This window comes from Amblyomma maculatum, chromosome 6 (assembly GCF_055883805.1).
Source record: "Amblyomma maculatum isolate TAMU_Amacu chromosome 6, ASM5588380v1, whole genome shotgun sequence".
In the NCBI taxonomy this organism is placed as follows: Eukaryota; Metazoa; Arthropoda; class Arachnida; order Ixodida; family Ixodidae; genus Amblyomma; species Amblyomma maculatum.
This window is the reverse complement of record NC_139349.1, coordinates 97,986,564-98,007,059: the sequence shown is the minus strand read 5'-3', so window position 1 is coordinate 98,007,059 and position 20,496 is coordinate 97,986,564. Positions and strand designations below refer to the sequence as shown.

The 20,496-nt window shown below is 43.9% G+C and overlaps 1 protein-coding gene and 1 long non-coding RNA gene across 2 annotated transcripts in view; one reads left to right on the top strand and one right to left on the bottom strand.

Annotated features, from left to right (window-relative positions):
- The window catches only part of LOC146186370 (uncharacterized), a 378,918-nt gene that overhangs the window by 239,374 nt on the left and 119,048 nt on the right, over nucleotides 1-20,496 (top strand). The gene's annotated exons all lie outside the window — the stretch shown is intronic.
- Nucleotides 4,588-12,676, bottom strand: LOC146186377 (uncharacterized). Its single transcript, XM_084605822.1, has 2 exons — nucleotides 12,616-12,676; nucleotides 4,588-4,910 (listed from the first exon to the last, which is right to left on the bottom strand). Exons 1-2 carry the CDS (start codon nucleotides 12,674-12,676, stop codon nucleotides 4,588-4,590), a joined length of 384 nt encoding a protein of 127 aa, XP_084461948.1.

The window sequence follows — 20,496 nt, the reverse complement described above, 5'->3', positions numbered from 1 at the left end:
TTGTTTGGTTATCCCTATACAAACTTCCTAATCACCTGCACCCACTTAACTCTGCGGCCACCTCCTACGCTTGCCTACCCTTGAAATCCAGTCTGTCACCATAAGACCATCTGTTATCTTGGATTTGCTATACTTCACCTGCTCGTGCCCATTTCATATTGCCGCGAACCATTCAAACCTCTATTTGGTGTTTGATAAGGCCCCGACATACGGCCTTATCACGGTGATTCTAACGTACGGATCGATTATGTGCTCTTTGTTTGCTCATGCTCGTTGTCACCAGACGCGGCTTTATCTTTTCCTTTGTTGCGGAAGATGCTTCGAGATGTATCTCGAAAGATTCCAGACACGCGCGTGTGTTTCTACAACGTTCCAGGGTATGATAGTCATCGGTCGCGGTCATATCTAGTTCTTTCCTCACCGTTTTTAAATTGAACGCTGACGAGTGTAACTAGTATTCATAGATCGACGACAACAGGGCACCCTTGCTGCTATTGCTGCCGCCGATTGCTCAGTTCTTTTAAGGGTGCAGCTCAACCAAATAAATAGTTTATTCCTGTGAATTTCAAGCCTCTTCATTTGTCGCCAACGGCCTCGTCCCCCCTATGTGACAATATTGTTGCGAAGAAGATCGGCAGTGGCGCGAGACGAGCCCTCGCGCTAGGCCAGACATTAAGTCATCGTTCATCCTGTCGCCATGTTGTGCCGTCTCTTTGCTTGTCACCACGTAACATTTTGGTGGAGGTGCTGGGTGCGTCATTCCTATCCTCGGCTTGGGGCATCGACGCCATCTGTAAGCCGGGACCATCGACCGAGAGCCCTGGGACCTCGCCTAGCAGCTTCGCCCCAGCCCTTCCTGCCCAGACCCGAAGAAATACCATCCCCCAGCCACAAGCCCGGATCTGAAGACAAAGAGAACAGACAGATCAACCAGACCCGAGACGAAGGACCCGAAAGACTTGAAGGACTCAAAAGAACCGGACATGTAAACGCAACCCCCGCCCAGCCGCTCGTCGCGACCTCGAGCCATCGGTCCTATGGACTCTGGTGACGGATGGTTGAACACCTTGTCACCATGTAACAATATTATTCCGTGAGTTTATTCCCCAACCCATTCGGCACCTTTCCTGTTTCTTAACATTACACCTACCGTTTTTCATCAAATAATTTTCTGTGTGGTCTTTAAGTTGAACTCTTTTCGTTAGCTTCTACGTTCCTGCCTCACAGGTGAGCATAAGTAAGACACAGTTATATATTTTTTCCATTGAGGGATACTGGTAACCCGCCGTTCATGATTTGATTGTACTTGCTGATCGCTCTCCAACCAAATCTGAGTCTGTTTGCCTTTCATGATCCGGATGTGTGGCCACTGCTCGTCCCAAGAAGACATATTCTATTATTACTTCCAGTGCCTCGCTACCGATGGCGAACTAGTGTTCCTTTACGAAGCAGATCAACATTACTTTAGTGTTTTTTTTTTTTGCATATTGATTTTTAGGTGTGCCGCTATGCTTTTCCGGCCCATGCCTTTAATCTTGCTTTGTACTTCGTCACGTGAGAAAGCAATGTTAATAGCGAGTCTCAGATTGCTAGATATTCCCCCAATCTAGCTCTTTTCATTTTTATTTCTAAGAAATCGCTGAAGAGTTTTGGAGGTCGTCTCTCCTGACTAACGCCTTTCCTTATTGGAATTTTATTACTTTTTGTATAAGGGGCTACGGTTGCTGTGCACCCACTATAGAAATCTTCCAGTACTTTCATAGCTCATCTAGATTCTGATTCCGCGGGCATGACTGCTGAGCGTCCGATTTTTTTCAAATGCTTTCTCGTAATCACTTCAATCAACACACACACACACACACACACACACACACACACACACACACACACACACACACACACACACACACACACACACACACACACACACACACACACACACACACGCACGCACGCACGCACACGCACACGCACACGCACACGCACACGCACACGCACACGCACTCGCACACGCACACGCACACGCACACGCACTCGCACACGCACACGCACACGCACACGCACACGCACACGCACACACACACACACACACACACACACACACACACACACACACACACACAGACACAGACACAGACACAGACACAGACACAGACACAGACACAGACACACACACACACACACACACACACACACACACACACACACACACACACACACACACACACACACACACACACACACACACACACACAGGAATGGTGTTCCTATAAACTGACTATTAACATGATAGTATAAACATAGTCGACGGTAGAGTACCATTCCTGAAAAACTGACTGATACTTTGGTTGACTGAGGTCCTAGGCTGACCATGTTCTATTTGAGATTACCTTAATATAACTTTTACGTGATGAATAGTGAACTCATCGGTTTCTAATTTTTCAAATTATTAAGGCCCCTTTCTTTTAGATTAAGATAATTTTAGCGTTCTTCCAAAATTATGGTAACGCCAATGTCATGAGGCATTGCGTGTACGCGGTGGCCAGTTTTTATAGCACTATATATTCATCGTCCTTCAACAAATCTACAGTTGCCACTCATCCCCACTCGCTTTCCCTCTTTTCATAGCTTCCGCATAGCTTCCGATATTTTGTTTACCTCGTTCTTCGTTACTGGCGGGATGTCTAATTGGTATCTGCGATAGGCAATATTACTTCGACTACTCTATAGATCAACGTAGAACTCCTCGGCTACTTTGACTATCTTGACTATATTATCAATTTCATTGCCCACCTTATCCCTTTTTGTCAATGACTGCTTGGTCGCTTTTAGGTTACTGCTTCTCTTTAGAACATGCTCGATGCTCTCCATATTGTAGTTCTTTATGTCGGGAACTTTGTGCTTATCGATTAAATTTGACAGCCCTGCCAATGCTTTTCTATCTGAGTTTAGAGGCTTTCATAATTTGGCGTTAATTATGTGATATTCTGTCTGCTATATATTTTGCTGATATCCTTCCGAGCTGTTCTACCGCCTACTTCTACCACGTCCTCAGTTATATCTCTGAAATGGTCGTTCATTGAATCTACACTACGGTCATCGTCCTCTATTAAAGAAGGATATCTGTCTTGCACCGAGATACTCAATTTCTCTATTTTCCCTCTTACCGCTAATTCGTTGCAAAGCCCCCACGATACTAGTCGATACCATCCCCTCTTGAGATCTAGACTTAACCAAGACCTTACCATCCTGTGGTCACTGTATCATACCTTTCCTATTACCTCTGCATACTGCACAATGCCATGTTTAGAGCGCGGTATGATATCGATTTCATTTTTAGTCTCCGCATAATAAGGGCTTTTCCACGTTTACTTCTGGTTCTTCCGTTTGCTAAAGAAAGTATTCATGATTCGTAAATTATTGCAATTCCTAAACTGGACCTATATTTCCCCTGGCTATTTAAGAGTAAACTGCATATTCACATAGTGCCCGGTCTCCAGCCTGCTTCTTGTCTGCCTAGCATTGAAGACACTCATGAGTGCAGTATACTGCCTCTTTACACATTTTCGATTCTGCCCTTTCCCCGAAACTTTCAACTGCCTTGTTATTATGACAACATGTAGGCGCAAAATTCTGTACAACCTTCCATTTATACCGCTTACTAAGCTTAATTACAATGCATGCGACCCTCTCACTTATGCTATAGAACACCTCTATGTAAGCAGCTATATGTTTATTGACAAGAAACCCTGCATGATATCCCATCAATGCATGCGCACTAGTTCTCAAAAGGCACTTCTAAACAGTTTTTTTTTTAGATAGTGTTCGTGTATTGATTGTTGCAAATTCCAGATTCCAATCGCCACCTGAGCACGATATAGGTCACTCTCATTCATTCATTTTATGAATTTAGTAAACATGTCTGGCACTGCTCTTCCTTCCGAGCCATGTCTCTCTCTTCTTTGGTATATTTGGCTACGATGATATATCTTTGTAGGAAAATAAGTAATTTCTTGGTTCCTCATTAGTTTAAATCGGTTTAAGCCCGTTGTGCACCGTATACTTGTGCATGCAGGGCAAATTTGAGGTCTTTTTTTTTTGTGTGTGTAGGAGGGGGCGCCAGCCTCCGGACGAATTTGCTCCTCGTTACTCGATGCATGTCGTGCTGCACCCGACCGTCCTGTTGGCTATTCATGGCATGCCGGCTTAAAAAAGGCGGTAATGATAGCAGGGTTGCAATATTCTGGCACTAAGAATGCATTCTTTGCACACCTGGTCATTTAGGTCGTAGCAGCAGATTTTTGTCTGGACTCTGCAGGTGATATCCGCTGAGGAAATATCTCGACAAGAGGCCCTGACGTGGTTTATGTGAAAACGAGAAGAGCGCATTTAGCAATTCACAGCTACATAGTGTCCTCGCTGGCTCAGGACCGAGCTAACCAGAACCACTGATTGAAGAGTTTTGCTGTGAGTAATCCTGTTCAGATAAAATGAAAGTGAACCAAATAACGAAGTCTATGGGGTTTCGTAAGAGGAAGGGCAGGGTTTTTATTAAGTCAGAGCACTCACAACCAATCGTATTGTCTCTTAGCCATAATAGCCATGACCATAGCCTCCGTATCCACCGTGGCCGTACCCGCCGTGACCGTATCCGTGTGCGTATATGATCTTCTTGAATCCATATCCATGCCCGTGGCCTCCATAGCCACGACCATAGCCTCCGTAGCCGTGTCCATAACCGCCGTATCCATGGCCGTAACCACCATAGCCTCCGTAGCCATGGCCGTAGCCGCCGTAGCCGCCATAGCCTCCGTAACCTCCGTATCCACCATATCCTCCGTAGCCACCGTAACCACCATAGCCACCGTAGTGTCCGAGACCATAGCCGTAGCCGGCGTAGGAGACAGCAACTGCCATGCACAGAACAGCGAGCGCAAGCTGCGGAAAGGAAGGAAGTGTTACATGTGTGGAAAGGCCGGATGCATTGCATGCAAAGGCTTTGTATGTCCAATATACTTGTGACTTTAACACCGGCATTCTTCGGCGGTCGTGAAGATTGCTTTCAGTGCATCGAGATTTTCCAAGCACGCAAAGCCTAAATAAGCTTTTTTTTTTATCATTTCATCATATTTCTCAATTTCGGTGCAGAGTTCTGTCAGCAGTTTATCGACTATGCGAAGGTTTCTACAAACTAAACTATTTATTCGAGGTCTCAGGCATACAGTGATGCCTACAGTATCAAGCCTATTTTAGAGCTGATTAAGAATTCCAGGAATTTTCACAAGTAACAACTGCAAAATAATGACTTCTCTAACACTTCTCTAACTTCTAAGCTAATCTGTAGCGTTGGGCGTAGACAGAATTTCGGAACGCATATGGACAAAATAGTTGAGTTACGCAAATTTCACCAATACTGTTAAAATGGAGAAAGGCAGTCTCATTCTAACGTGATTATTACTCCCTTATCAACCGCAAATATTTTATGAAAGAAGAATTCAAGATATCGTGTGCTCTTGTGAATTTCGGCGTCCGCTTAACATCGATGTGGCTCTCGTTAGCTCGTCAGTACGCCTAGTCGTTGTGAAGCTCATACGAACACCCTTCCCAGGTCACCAGTGCTTCTGTGCATTCAGAGAGCAAGCGCCCATAAAAGACGACTGTTTCTGCCTCGTCATTTTGGTGGCAGCTTAGGGTTCGAACTGTCTCAAAATATGCCAGCGTGAGAAGACCACAATCATTGCAGAGGTTTTTTAGAAATTAACTATCCTAATCCAGTTGCTCGTGGATGTGCTCCAGCGGAGACGTAACAAATAGCAAACATCATCTTACCACGGCCTTCATGTTGGTCGTTGTATGGCGAGTTTTCCTCGTGTGCAGACCGGAGGGAAGTGGACACAGCTGGTGCCCGGAATCACTGGAAGTGCGCTTTTATACCCAAACTTCGCCTTTCGATTTTTACCTGGCTTCTCAGGGGCTGGGCCAATATCCGGGAACTATTTTCATTTATTTTGGCAACTCGCAAAGTGGCCGTAAGCGACCGACCGGTCGTGTTCCGTTGGCTGGGCTCATTGTCAGAAATTGACGGTAACCTTGCCCGGCTCTTTCGTTTCGCTCGCCACGTGGCCCGCCCCGTGAAAGCTCGCTCAAGCATTTCAGCCGATACCGTTGCGGCCGATTGTCAGTGTTTTAGGGGGCCCCGTGGCCTTCCAAGGTGGACCGTAAATATAGGCCATTGTTGCTCACGTCTCAAGCCATCCCCAGGAATGTGGCTGGAATCGATTCGACGTTTCTGTGTTGGCAGGCGTCGAGAGGCATGCTCTTGCTGTCTTGCTCGAGAACAATCTGACACGAGTTTGATGAACAATGATACCTTTGTTTCCGGTTACTAACCCTCAGTGTAGGTAAGATTGTTTGCCTTGAATTCGATGGGCGGTGCCTCTGCATATTTCGCTGGGGTATACCTGTGTGCGAACAACGTTCTCTTGCACGTGTATACTGAAGGTGCATATATTAAGGCGAAAGGTTTACTAGGGTAATAAGTGGCATGAGCACAAAGCAAGAAACTACACCTAGACGTCACGTTACTTGGTATCAAAATTGTTACGCAAGAGTTCATTGGGAAACGTTAGTGATGGGGTCATACCATTTGTCTCCCATTTAGCATTCATCTACTAGTCAAATTAGAGGCAAGTTTAAAACAAGCCTCAGAACCGCGGACATATGTACACCAGTTGTACGCCTTTAATTGCAAGTGCAATAAGGTTCAGCAATGCTAGCCTTTCGCCGAGAAGCTTACAAAGCGCGGAAGGAAGCTAAGATTGAAGCGGTAGCAGCAACTGAAGCTGTGTAATATGGCTTATGCTGGTGTAACTTGGCTGAAAGATGTTTGAACCTGTACATTTTTTTTTTCAGAACGTTTGGAACATGCACGCTTTGTTTGTACTTGTCTATTTCTTCGTAATTTCGATTCCTAGTAGCGCTGCGTAGTAGGGCACTGTAACGAAGAAATGAAAGTATAAAACCAACTGTCCCCTGTTTTTAACACTACATGTACGTCAGGAATGCGCAAGGGCTATTGCCAGCTACAGCAAAAGGCTACTATAGCCACAACTATACAAGCTCCTAGTGTTTTCGCTACCGTTCCGTCAAATTTACATTTGTGTAATGCAGGTCAAGGTCTTTAGCTGATAAAAAGTTTTAAAATGTCGAAATGCAATTAGAACTTTAATTATGGCGGTCATGGGAATCGGGGTCTCGGGTGCAAATAATATAGTATAATTGTCCAAGATGATTTTATAGTTCGAAAAACTTGCAATGAAAATATTTAGGTAAAATGATTTTGCAAGATATAAGTGCGAAATAGGCATCTGTTCTGCTTGTGTCCCTAAATGTATGGAAACCTTTTATACCACATTGGTCAATCACGTTATGAGCTCCATACGTTTGTAACTAAGGTACTCCATAACGTTCTCATTATACAGCTGCTTCTGCGCGATTTCAAGCGCTCGTTGATGTACAGTCATGTACATCATCTTGATGTACAGTTCATGTATGTACAGTCTCAAGATGCGAAGGTGCTTCTCCTTTTTAGTTTCGAAACTCTAGCTGGAAATAAGCGTTATACGGGGGAAACAAATTCGCTGGCTTTCAGCTAAGATTAAGCCGATTTAGACTTGAGAAAAGACGGTTTAATTCGGTTTAGCTGTTGGTTGGCATTTTTTTTATTTATTTTTGCTGTTAGTTTGGTTCGGTTACGTTCTAAGATATACCCACTTTTGGCAACGTGTTCACGTTTATGACGTCTTCTTTTCCGTTCCAACTCAGTCCGCAGGACACGGGGCACTTCTTTGGCCAAGACAGCAAAAGTACCCGGGTCACTGGCCATCCTGTGGTCTGACGTGCCGTACAAATGAGCGGTGCGCCTATGCACACCACCATGTCACGCAGCAAGATGCTATTTTATTTATTAATGCGTCAGTATTGTATGGCTATGTAGGCAAGTTTCGCGTGGGCATGACCTTGTAGGCGCTGTAAAAAAGGACCTACTTGGTATATCGGAAAAGGAATGATACCCTCGGATAGAGCATCAAGGAAAGGTGTGCAAATGACAAAATGGTTGATGTGGGTTATTTAATTAAATAATTACAGCCAATGAAGTCAATCAGATGTCGAAATAGCCAGCAGGGCTAATGTCGGCGTCCAAACAGGATTACGTGGTACTCGACATCCGGTGACGTTGGTCTATCTTCTGGTCGCGGGAAATTTGAAATATTTGAACGTGAGCAGTCGGGAAAGGCCGTCATTTTTGTGCTCGAATGGGTGATAATGGTTAGAGAGTGTGTAAAGAGAGGTAATCAAATAATTGCAGTCTGAAAAACTCCAAGAGCACTGCATAATCTGATGTGCAGAAATGCGAAAGCCGGAGCGTTGCTGTTGCACACGTTGTTGTTGTTGTTGTTGTTGTTGTTGTTGTGGCTGTAGGAAGAAGGAAAAGAAAATGCACTGGCCTGCTACTGGCTCGGTAGCTGAGCCACCTCCGCTGCCACGTGCGGACGGAAGAGAAAATAAAGAAAAGGAAGAGGGACAGAAAGACGTGCGCCGCAACAACAGCCGTCGTCCACCACCGAAGCGGTGACGGGTGAAATGACGGCCTACAACAGATAAAAATTCGGTGGCAGGCTAGCTCCCGCCGCAAGCAGCGGTGACCTACCTGCCCCAACCCCATATGGGCACGATTCCCTGTTGCACACGATACATCGCGCACTCCTTGTCGACCACAACCAGCGTTCCGCTGAAAGCATGAAAATTTAAAATTCACTGGCGTTCTATAAATGGTTTACAGGAAAGGAAAGGCGCTGTATCTGCCACTCGCCGAATCCAGCTAACACATCTCACGGACAAAGCAGTAATGATCAGGCTTACGCATTTCTCCAGCGCAGATTCTGCAGTGATATCGGAAAATGTTTTTTCATGTTATATTTATTTGACTGATTGAATGTCTTTATTGAATGGGAAGGCTCATGGCCATGGATGGGGATAAAGGGGAGTAGACAGAATCTTCATTATTTAGGTCGTCACTCGAATCAAACTGCTCTAACCAGGCCACTAAGCGAGCCATACATATAAAATAGATATCATAGCATCAGTTTCTGGAAGGGAACGGTAGTTCAGGCGGTAGGGTTCGATCTCGGGGCGTCCAGTAGAAAAAGCAGGGCAATCCCAAAGTAAATTCCGGCGGTGCTTGGCCTGATGTATCCAGGCCAGTACAACACAAATTGCAATAAATGCGGCGAAAGAGCGACATACGACCACATTCTGTGGAGCTGTGCAAATAATCCGTTGCAGACGGAATTAATATAGCTCCCTTCTCCCGAGCAGTGGGAAACAGTGCTGGTCAGCTCGGACCCGAAGATTCAACTGCGGGCCATCGAGCGGGCTAATGAGGTCGCCGCCAGCCAAGGAATAGCAGCCATCTAATACGTCTCTCCTTAGACGTGCTTGAGCGACGAACTTAATGTTTTGCAATCCAACCCAACCTTGCGCTACCATGGCTTCAAGACTCCCAGAACAGACCCCCTGTAAAATTAGTACGCAGAAAACTGAAGAGGAAAGTAGGGGCTCGTCATGATACAGAAACGAAAGAAACCAACACTCGGTGAGGTCAGGGAAAGCGTAGTTATTTTTTTTTTTTGCTAATCGCTTGAGTAATCATTTGAAGGAGAAAGGTAATGAAATGCCTTTATATATATATATATATATATATATATATATATATATATATATATATATATATATATATATATATATATATATATATATATATATAATATCTTCCGGTAACTAGACGTACTTGACTGCTTAAACAAATATAATGCGAGGTGTACGCCTCATTGAAGGAAACGCCTATTTGGCTAAACCGTCGACCGAAGGACCGCTTTTTTTCAAGAGTGGTTTGTTTTCGCCGATGCTTCCTTTTCTATAGAGTTTGAGCAAGCGAAAATGTAGAAAAGTGTTAATAAACCAAAACAAAAGGGAATTTATATATATATATATATATATATATATATATACATACATACATACATATATATATATAAATTTTGCTCATCAACCTTATCTTTTAGAGGTAAATTGCAGCAAAATTTAATCATTTTCTTATATTGTAACACTTTTAACCTTGTCTCTAATCACTACCCGGCCGTCCGCTTGGCACCTCCAAAGAATTACCGCCGTATATTTTCTGCTGCCACCATTAGGTGTCTGCTGCTTTTGCGTGGAAGAGGCGAGAATAAGATAGTGATATCAATTTACGCAGGGGCAATGAGTTCTACACGGTGCAGTGACCGTGTAGACCTAAACCATATGCTGTGTGGTTGTGCATCAAGCGACGCCTACGCCAAGAACAAGGAACATTGGGACAAAGTGTTAAAAAGTGCTTCACTACATGATCAGCTTCGGGCCGTCCAGGAGGCCCGCGCGGCGGCGGAGAGCTTCAGCCTCTCTGTGCCGACGTGGGAGCTGCCCTCTACACCTGGCGCCTAGCCGAGTGTCCTTCAGGACTCCTACTGTGGGAAATAAAGTTTTACCAAACCAAACCAAATGAGTTCAGATGAAAGGTTGTGACTTGTGACTCCCTAGATCACAACTGGCTTTTTATTTTGGAGTTGAAAATGGACAGCATCGAAGTTGCAATCTTTTTCGTATGCGAGGCTGTTCAGGCGAGGCGGGGTAGGTCAGCGTGTGCGCACTAGGGTGGTCAGCGCTTCGCTGCGGCACTTTCGCTCAACGCCACCAGTACCCAGGCCAGAATCCACCGAACCCAAATCCATTTCCATAGCCGTATCCGAATCCGTAGGGAAATCCGTATCCAAATCCGTTTGGCCAACCATAGCCAAAGCCTCCGCCGTATAAGATGCCGGCTGATGCGAGCGCTGAACAAACGGCAAGAACAGCGAGGAGGACCTGAAAGAAAGCAGAAAAATAAGGTAAGTGTTGCAATAAATTAAATCAAGCTTTTAGTCTAGATTTCTTGTGATGCCCAATTTGTTTTATTTGTGAATAAAAAAAAAAGACAGCATTCTATGTTGATAAGCTGTCATTTTTATTACTATGCAGGTTATGCACAATGCTCTCTCCAATGGATATCTAATTAGTCCTGCGCTGTGCTATCTGTATCACCCGATGCCCACGATTTGCTCGTCTCATCTAGAAATCTTATATCTGTTCCTTCTCATAAAATACACGCTCTCTACTGCCCCCTCATGCTTAAGTCCGCTGCTTCAGTGGTAGTGAAAAGACAGTTCAGCCTAAACATTAGGAGTCATTCCAACAGACCCTGTGATACATCGTTAGGCTACACTTCGATTACATCCAAAATATATTGAGTTCAAATGCATGCATCAAGAGCACATAAACCGATTGCCTGTTATTGAGTTCGCTGCGTTGAGCGTCACTAGAGTGTAGCAATTGTCTGCAGGATCCGCAAGGCTGAGCCCATCTGTAATCATGTACTACACCTCAACGAAAGAGGTTCTGAAGCTTTGCTATTACCTACCTACGTTTTCTGATATTCCAGTTCTCTGGTAACCCCCAAAAGCACTACAACGGCTGCGAATACTGGGTAAATATAACTCCGTTCGTAATTTCTTCTTTTGGGTCGATGGGAAGCATTACTGAAAAATGCCTGCCGAAAATAAAGATGGTAAACATGGAGGTGCACCTCGATCCACCTATCAATTAAATGATGAGCAAAAAGGGAATTCAAACTGTTGAACATGGCCATCTGTCATATTTTAGCTTTCCCCCCTGTATTCTTTTGGATTAGAGAAAATGTTACACTTACTCCCCCCATCTCTATACGTGCACTTTTCACGTATGTAGAATGACATACCTATTACCATGCGAATTTTATGGATAAGTTATAGTGCGGTAGCACTGAATGGGTCACTAGCGAAAAAAAACAAAAAAAAAACGTTAATATCTCTTGTTGAAGCTGCTGGAAGGAGGTAATGGGCAAGGAACGTGACCGGGCATTGACTTGCAGTTTGCTTTGTGACGTCACGGGACAATATGAAATGGTCGTGTCGACAGGAGTTGCCAGCTCGGGTCGCGCTCGTCTCTCAGAAGATGAGGCGGCAGTCGAACCCAGGACCTTTCAATCCTCAGACTCACTGGTCCCGGTCCACGCAGGCACGTTGGTACAGCTTACTTAAGGTGGAGTTTAATATCTATGTCAGGTGGCCTTTCACATAATACGACAGTTTACGATAGTTAAGCGTGCGATAGTATGCTTATGAATACGTGTGAGGTATTAGGGCCATAAATTAAGAGTCTAATGACTACGCAAGTTGCAAATTTTACGCACGTAAACGAGGATCTGCAAGGAAAGCCGCGGAATCAAAATTAACAAAAGCTAAGAAGGGCAAAACGTGATTTGCGCATTAAAGTCGCATTTAGCATAAAGCCTCGCTAATCGGGAGTCATTTTTTTTTTTTTGGGGGGGGGGGGGGGCTATCAACACATCTCGTGAACGGCCGTATACAAGATACTCTTTCTATAATTTAGGTAAGCCCCTTATATAATACCTGCTGAAGTTAGCTGCAATACGACACTTACCAGCGATTTCATCCTGCACAATCCTTACTTCTGGCGAAGGGAGCAGCTTCTGGCTACACATGATCGGCGTCGCCCACTATTTATATGAACCATCATCACGCAGGAACATCCTCCGTAGTCAAACTACTCAATAAAACGCGAATAGAAGAACAAGAATAAATACAATAGAGAGGCTTCTGCCTTGTACAGTCGAGGTTAGTGGGTATTTTCGGGGGAGGTCCGCGGAGCCTTCGAGAAATCGCAGAGAAGAAAAGAGGACAGCTTACCCCTTCGACGTTATCTCTCTCGAAATCAACGGGGCAGGTGAAATCACTGGCACGTTTTTGAAACGCTGTTCCGGAACACTGACATCTGCGTTTTTCCCATTTCTGTGCCAGTGTTATGTAACGGGCTTCGTTTAGTTCTGCGTCCCTTGACTCCAGAGGCCAGCGCGGAGGGAGTTCATTGTCTTGAACAAACAACCTTGGAATATGAGTCACGTGAAACGGGCGGAAAGTTCTTGATGTTGTCAGTATGCAGTGAATGTTTTTCCGTTTCAGACCGCTGGCTCCTTGAGGCGCTGTGTGGTCCTGTCGTGCTCGGATGCGTGTGCCTTTTTGTGCTTGCTGCTTTGAGCAAATCGCATGAAAACAGCCGTCTTACGACTGCTGCGTATTTCAGTGGTTATTTCTCATTGGCTCGCGTAATAGGTCAAGAACGATTGTCTGGGTTCGTGAACAGATGCTGTGGATCTTTTTAATTTATGCAGAAACACCTGTAACGCCTAAATGTCTATGAAGCTGTCAAAGTATCCAGACTTAATAACGTTCCTTCTACAGAAGAAAGATAATTATAATCAGTTATCATCTAAACTGAGCATGATTTCAGTATCTCGAACAGCCTCTGGTGTGACGCTGTCCCTCCTACTCTCTTGTTCCCTTTCTATTCTTTTTTTTTTCTTTAGACCCGGAAAAAGTATACTAAGACCTAACGGCTTTCTTCTTGAGCTGCGTGGTGGTGAATTTACGCCACTCACAAACTGCTAACACCCTTTGTGGGTGCTCTGATCGTAGTGTCTACAGATATTTGGAGGTGTTGACTACACCCTTAGACCTCAAAATCACAGTGCAGCTATATCAAATCATAGAGGCTACAGTGATTTAGAGCAGCTTGAAAACTGTGACGAGAATATTTTTGCAAATAGATTAGCTTAGAGTGAGCGGATATCCTTAGGAGTTACTGACTGGTGTTGCCGAGACGCGCTTTAAAAACTTAAGAAAACACAATCAGTTTTCTTCACCAAAAAAGGATGAAGGAAAGAAGTCTTTGGTAATCTTGTCGTACGTACACGGAATCTCTCACAGTCTGAAGAAGATTGGTCAGAGGTTCGGAATAAAAGTCGTCTTTTCGCTCCCTTGAAATGCAACAAAAATCTGTAAAAAAAAATGTTAGTCATGGAGAACCTGCAGGCGAGGGGAGGCGGTGTGGTGTGCGTCATGCTTCGCATCTTGTCCCATGCTCAGTTGGGGTTGTTTATAAAATTCCTTTTTCCTGCGGTAAGTGCTACGTAGGGTGAACTGGACACTGCCTCAATGAAATGCTTTTCGAGCAAAAGAGGAGTTCTACCTCATAACAGGCTCCTCGAAACTTGACCAATCATTACCTCAAACACAAGTGTCAACCATCCTTTGAAAACACGGTAAATTTGGCACGGGCAAACGATAGGGAAACGCGTGAGGTTGATGAGGCCTTCACCATGATTTTAGATAAGAGTGATACGTTAGCTCCCCGTCCGTTGCGCTCACTAGAAGGAATGTCGATTTCCCGCGCACTGATAAATTAATGACATGAGAATCGCCTAAGCATGTGCTTCGGTTGTGTGAGGACGCGAATGAAAGTTTTGGTCGGTTGACTTGTTCCGTTTCCACCGTCATCGCTGCCTATTTCGGTGGTCTGTGATTTTTTCTCCCGTTTATCGCCGAACCATCGTCACGTGTACTAGTTTTCTTACTTCCAATCTTCTAGAACAAACCCTCACTTAGTAGATTGCGCTTAACGTCCCTGATCGTTTTTTTTGACACATACCTGTAGCCTAAGCAGCGCCTCCTTTCAAGTTATTCAAGTGGTTCTTTTTCACAACTTTTACTAGTGAGCCCTTTGAGCAGGGCTTGCAGTCACCGATCGTAGTGATTACACTGCACTGCCTGCCCCATAGGGATTATGGTGTAATGTGATTACGCCATTCAGACGTAATTTTTTAACATGTGAAAATGGTAACGTTTTTAACAGGCAGGGACGAAGTTTTAAAGTCATAACCTGACCCCAAATATTTAAGAAACTCCTCTTCGGTCCAGACGACTGCGCATGTGGCAATCCAGGTATTTTTTTATTTTTTTTTGCAGAGATATATGCTTTGCTTAAGGAGGTCAGCCTTGACATTAGCCTTACGTATTTTGTACAGATGACGTGACCAAGTAGTAGGCCGCTCAAATTTCTATTCAGAAACCTATTTGGGAGATAAATGATCAACAAAAGATCCTTGTGACTGCAGCTAATCTTCACTAGCAACTCTATTTTGAAAGATTGATTTGGAAGTGATAAGGCTCGTAGAGCAAAAGCCTTTTTTGATCCGCCACAAGGAGACATTATTTAGGCTATTTTGAACGCTTATATAAAAGAAACTTATATAGATAAAAAAGACATCGTACCTATTGTGAAGGAATTAAGGTGGGGTGAGAAATTTAAAATTGTTTCCAGAGACTGTATATGTGGTAGTTTTAATAACATTTGATGCTATGACACTTGCTAGCAATCCTTTAAATAGACACAGCTTCCTTAATGTTCTAAGCAGGTTGATACTTTCGGTAGTATACATTTTCTTGAAGTTTCTGCCACTTGTGTGCTCACATTTTAGACTTACGGGATTCAGAATCCTTAAATTCGATGAGAGCACCAATCGCTGTTACATAATAACGTATAAAAATATTCGCTTTAGGCAAAAACAGTTTTATGATTGTTTATTTAGGGTGCTGTAAAATTTCAAGCAATGGGCGTTTTTTATTTTTATAAAAAAAAATCTCACTTTTTAAGCATTAGTCCTGCTCATGTAAAAAGTGTCTAGTATAGTTTGTGAAACATTTTGTCAGGCATACGCCTCAGAGCTCCTGCGATTAACGTGCACCAACCTCCAAAAATTCTGTTTGGAAAAAAATACAGAAGTCTCTGAAAAACGTTGGCCTGTCCTTTCGAAATCACTGAAGTGATGGAAAAAAAACGCTATTTTTGATGCTGTAAATATCAAACTGTAAGGCTGGAGAAGCTATTACATGGTCGCCCAACATACAGGCTCATTTTACTAAACAACAAAGTACTAATAAATTCTCTGAAACCTCTCATCTCCCAGCTTAACGTCGTCACAAAAACGGATCCGAATCGATATTCGAATTCGTGAAAACCGAAGTATTATATTTGCTGAAACCCCCAAAAATGTTGCATCAGACGGTTGCAAAACATGGTATTTTTGGCATATAAGTCTCCTCCCTCCTAAATTAAAAATCAAATCGGAATATTTATTTCTAGCATTACAATTATAGTGATGTAATTCAGTGATGGCAAGCAAAAAAACCTGGGAATGCTTTACCGGTCTTGCAATCTACTCCACATCTGACAGAGCAGTGGTGAAAGTCAACTCGCCAGGAACACAAAAAGTTAAAAGATGGACAAAAGAAAGCATACAGAAGTTTACAACTATGTTTTAATTATAAGTATTGTAGTGAACTACGAGAGCGCATCAGGAAGACAAGAATGAGAACGACGAAGTGCCGTCGTGCTGCTCGAGCTCGCTGGTGTGCCTGTAGACTAGCTGTGATTTTGTGTTGTCCGCCGTGCAGCTTACGGAGGATTGTATTATCAGTTTAAGCACTCAGTAAAATCCATTTCAGTATGTGCAATGATAATTTAAAACAGTTGTTAATGATCAGTTTCCCATAGACTGGAGGCAACGTTTTCGGGTATGGGGTACTGTCCAGAGTTCACTGTTTTACGTGTTGTGAACAATCGTCGTGATGTTAATGAAGCAAGTTCTTTTATTCGTCTGTAGTTTTTTATTGCTGTGTTTGTTGTGCTGTTTCGGTACCGCGAATTAAGTAAAGAACTGTGTTGGTAAGTCACAAGTTTTAGTTTTAGACAGTAAAATATTGGTTTTATGCGGGCGCGAAATCTGTCATTATGCACGTAGGTTTTTTTCTGTAACTGGAAATGAATGTTTTTGTTCTTGTTGTAGGGCCACAAATTAGGAAGCAATTACTTTATGTTGAAAGGAGGAATAAATAATAATTTAGTATTTTACTCCTCTCAGGTAAACGAAACCATCAAGCTCACAGTGCGTGGAGATTTCGAAGCGACTGTGTCTAATATACCAGCTCCAAAACAGGTTCCCCAGAAAAATGGCGCTAAGGCATCACTCACTTCCGGAACAATTTCTATGTTAAAGAAGCCAATCCACAATTTAAAATCGATATCTATGTTATTTTGAGGCAGGAATGTTTTTGAGGGATGGTGGAAAAGCAAACGAGTTTGACAGGCAAGAATTATGAATTAGGTTATACGATCAATGTTAAATGTGTATCAGTGCATGCGTGAGGCTAGTGAGTATGTCTGAGATAATGGCGGCAGAAATTAATTGATTAGTGTTGAAGCGAGTAGCAGAATGCGTGTGACCGAACGATGACCATCAAGGGAAGCCGCAGATGGAAGCCATTAACGATGTGGTGTCATACCATTAAAGCTGAGCTTGATTGTACCCCAAGTTTTGTAGCTACGTTCTTCGCAGTCATCTACAGTTGCAATCATTTTATTTAAATTACATTTTGTGAGGCACGGCCACTTTTTGTGCACGGCAGATTTTGTACCCTCTGTAAGCCCTGCGTATCCAACGGATCGCCCGGACTCTCGCTTCTACTAGAAAGCTTCCTTGAATTCGCTTTTGATAAATGAGAGAATAATGTACCGTGTGCTGAGGGCTAAGGCGTTCTGCTCTGAGCTCAAGATCATGACATTGTATATTATGCTTTATTATATATATATATATTATATATATAATATATATATATATATATATATATATATATATATATATATATATATATATATATATATATATATATATATATATATATATATATATATATATATATATATATATATATATATATATATATATATATATATATATATATATATATATATATATATATACTGATGGTGTTCACCAATCATGCTCTGTTACTCATTGAAAAAAAAAAACTATAGGTGTTCAACGCTGCTGACAAGAATCTCTAGCAATGTCTCGGTTGATATAAAAAACAATTCTGGAGGCTTCAATGTTTTTATTGATTTCTCTCGCTCTGTAAAGATTACGAACACAGCCTTGTGCGTGAAACTGCCGTGGTTTCTATGCTTATTAGTAAAACCGTAAATTCGTCCAGAGGAATGGAAAGGCGCATTATCTATCGCACTTCGTAACTCGTTCGGTTACGACGAAATTGTGTACACAACTTTTGGAAACGCCAAACCTCAAACATCGACACTTAAGCCTGATGCATTAATAAAGAGCTTTACCACATATAATCATGTAAATTAAGCTTATTGCGTACACACTAGGTTTAACAGTAGCTAAACCAGGAGTACTTTTTATTTCATAGGCCTGCACTACGGCACCTGTTTATGTCATTAATATGAAAGCATTAGTAGGCTACGTTATGTCCGCAAATTCTGTCATCGAAAATCTGTCGCCAGATGCTACGCCTTTCCCTACCTACAAAATATAGGGCCCACCATAATCAACTTTTAACTCGGCCTCCTTTGCCTTACGGCGCGGTTCAGGTGTCGACATATCAAAATTGACGGATATTGCGCACCTCCTTCCATGTAAACCCATTACTATGTGCAAGTAGGTAATGAAAAACAACGACAATGGCAACTAATATTGTTGATAATTAATGACGATGATGATATTGATGGCGGTAAATAAAAATAAATGAGTAATATAATAAAATAAGAATGAAAGTAAATGAAATAAAACAAGAATAAACACATTAGGAAGTTAAAAGAAAAGGACGAAATTCGGTAGACAATCTCAGGACCGCCTACGTATGAGAATGCGAAAGCATTACTGTTTGTGGCCGCAATGCATCTCCAAGTGTCCCATCTGTCCCTCTTCGGTGCGCCAAGACATGTCAGCGTGTCGATCAGCACCCCCTATTGTGTGACAATAATAATTGAAACCGCAGGAAGGAAAAGGCGCAGTGTCCGTCACACTTGTTCCTGTGGACACCTGCGAGTAGTTTTGGGGTACCATCGATTCTACACGCCGGCGACTGGATTTTCGCATAACGGAGCCAGTAAAGCTTTTTCTTTGAAAACGTCGCCGAAGTGCAAACACTTTCGAATTACGCAGTGTGGGTTCTGCAAACGTCTGTTCTTGTTGTTGTTGTTGTGGCTGTAGGAAGAAGGAAAAGAAAATGCTCGGGACTGCTACTGGCTCTGTAGCTGAGCCACCTCCGCTGCCTCGTGCAGACAGAAGAGATTTATAAAAAAAAAACTCTATTTATAGGAAGGGAAAGGCGCGGTAACTGTCTCACTTGTTTTCTGTGGACACCGCAACCGCGCTATAAGGGAAGGGAGGAAGATGGGAGTGAAAGTGGAAAGAGAGAAAGAGGAGCCGTAGTGGAGGGCTACGGAGTAATTTCGACCACCTGGGGATCTTGAACGTGCGCTGACATCGCAGAGCACACGACGCCTCTTCGTTTCGCCTCCTTCGAAACGCAGCTGCCGAGGTCGGGTTCGAGCCCGGGTACTCCGGCACAGTAGACGGGCGTCTTACCACTGCACCACCCCGGCGGGGCAGACAGAAGAGAGAAAATAGAGAAGAAAGGAAAAGAAGAGAGAGAGAAAGACGCGCGCCGCAACAACCATCGTCCACCACCGAGCGGTGGCTTGGTGCAGTGACGGCCTACAACAGATAAACATTCGGTGGCAGGCTAGCGCCCGCCGCAAGCGGCGGTGACCTACCTGTCCCAGCCTCATCAGGGCCAGGATCAGCCACCCTTCACCACCTCCTCCAATGTTTTTTACACTCCCGCCTTCCGGGTCCCTCCTTTGCAGCTTAGTTCAGGTCTCGACCTAGAAGTGTGGCAGATGGTGGTGGTGGTACAAACTTTATTCATTGAAGGCCAAAAAAATAAAAAGTAAAATTATGTTGCCGCCGTTCCGTGGGTGGCCTTCCGGCTGCTGGTCGTGGCCTCCAGGTCACGCCTGGCGGCGACTTCCGCTGCCCAGGTCGTAAGCCGCTGTTGAATATGCGGCTCCGAGCTGGCCAAAGCAGCCTACCACAGCTGCGGGCTGTTTATTTGCCAGGAGACGGGGGGAAAGTGCGCCGGACAAGAGTAAAGAATGTGAGCATAGTCTGCTCGGGGAGAGCTGCAAAGCGTGCATTGGGGCGAGAAGGCACCGGGGTGAATAAGGGCAAGGCGTGCAGGGGAGAGGAAAGTGTGGGCCTGTAAATGGCGCCACGTATTCTGTTCGATTTTAGATAGGGACTTGTGAGGGGGAGGGAGGGATAATCGGGATTTGCGGTAGTGGAGGGTGATGTCATGGAAGGTGAGGAGGGAGTCACGCGTGTCCATCCCGGGGTGGAGGGGGCCAGCTCGGTCGGTCATTTCGCGAGCGATAGAATTTGCCGCCTCATTTCCAGGGTGCCCCGCGTGAGCCGGAACCCAAAATAGTTTGATAGATCGGGAAGGGGGGGAGGAGTGCTTTAGGATATTGAGCGCAGAGGAAGAGATTCTACCCTTTGCAAAGTTGCGGACTGCGGTCTTAGAGTCGCTAAATATGAAAAGGGCT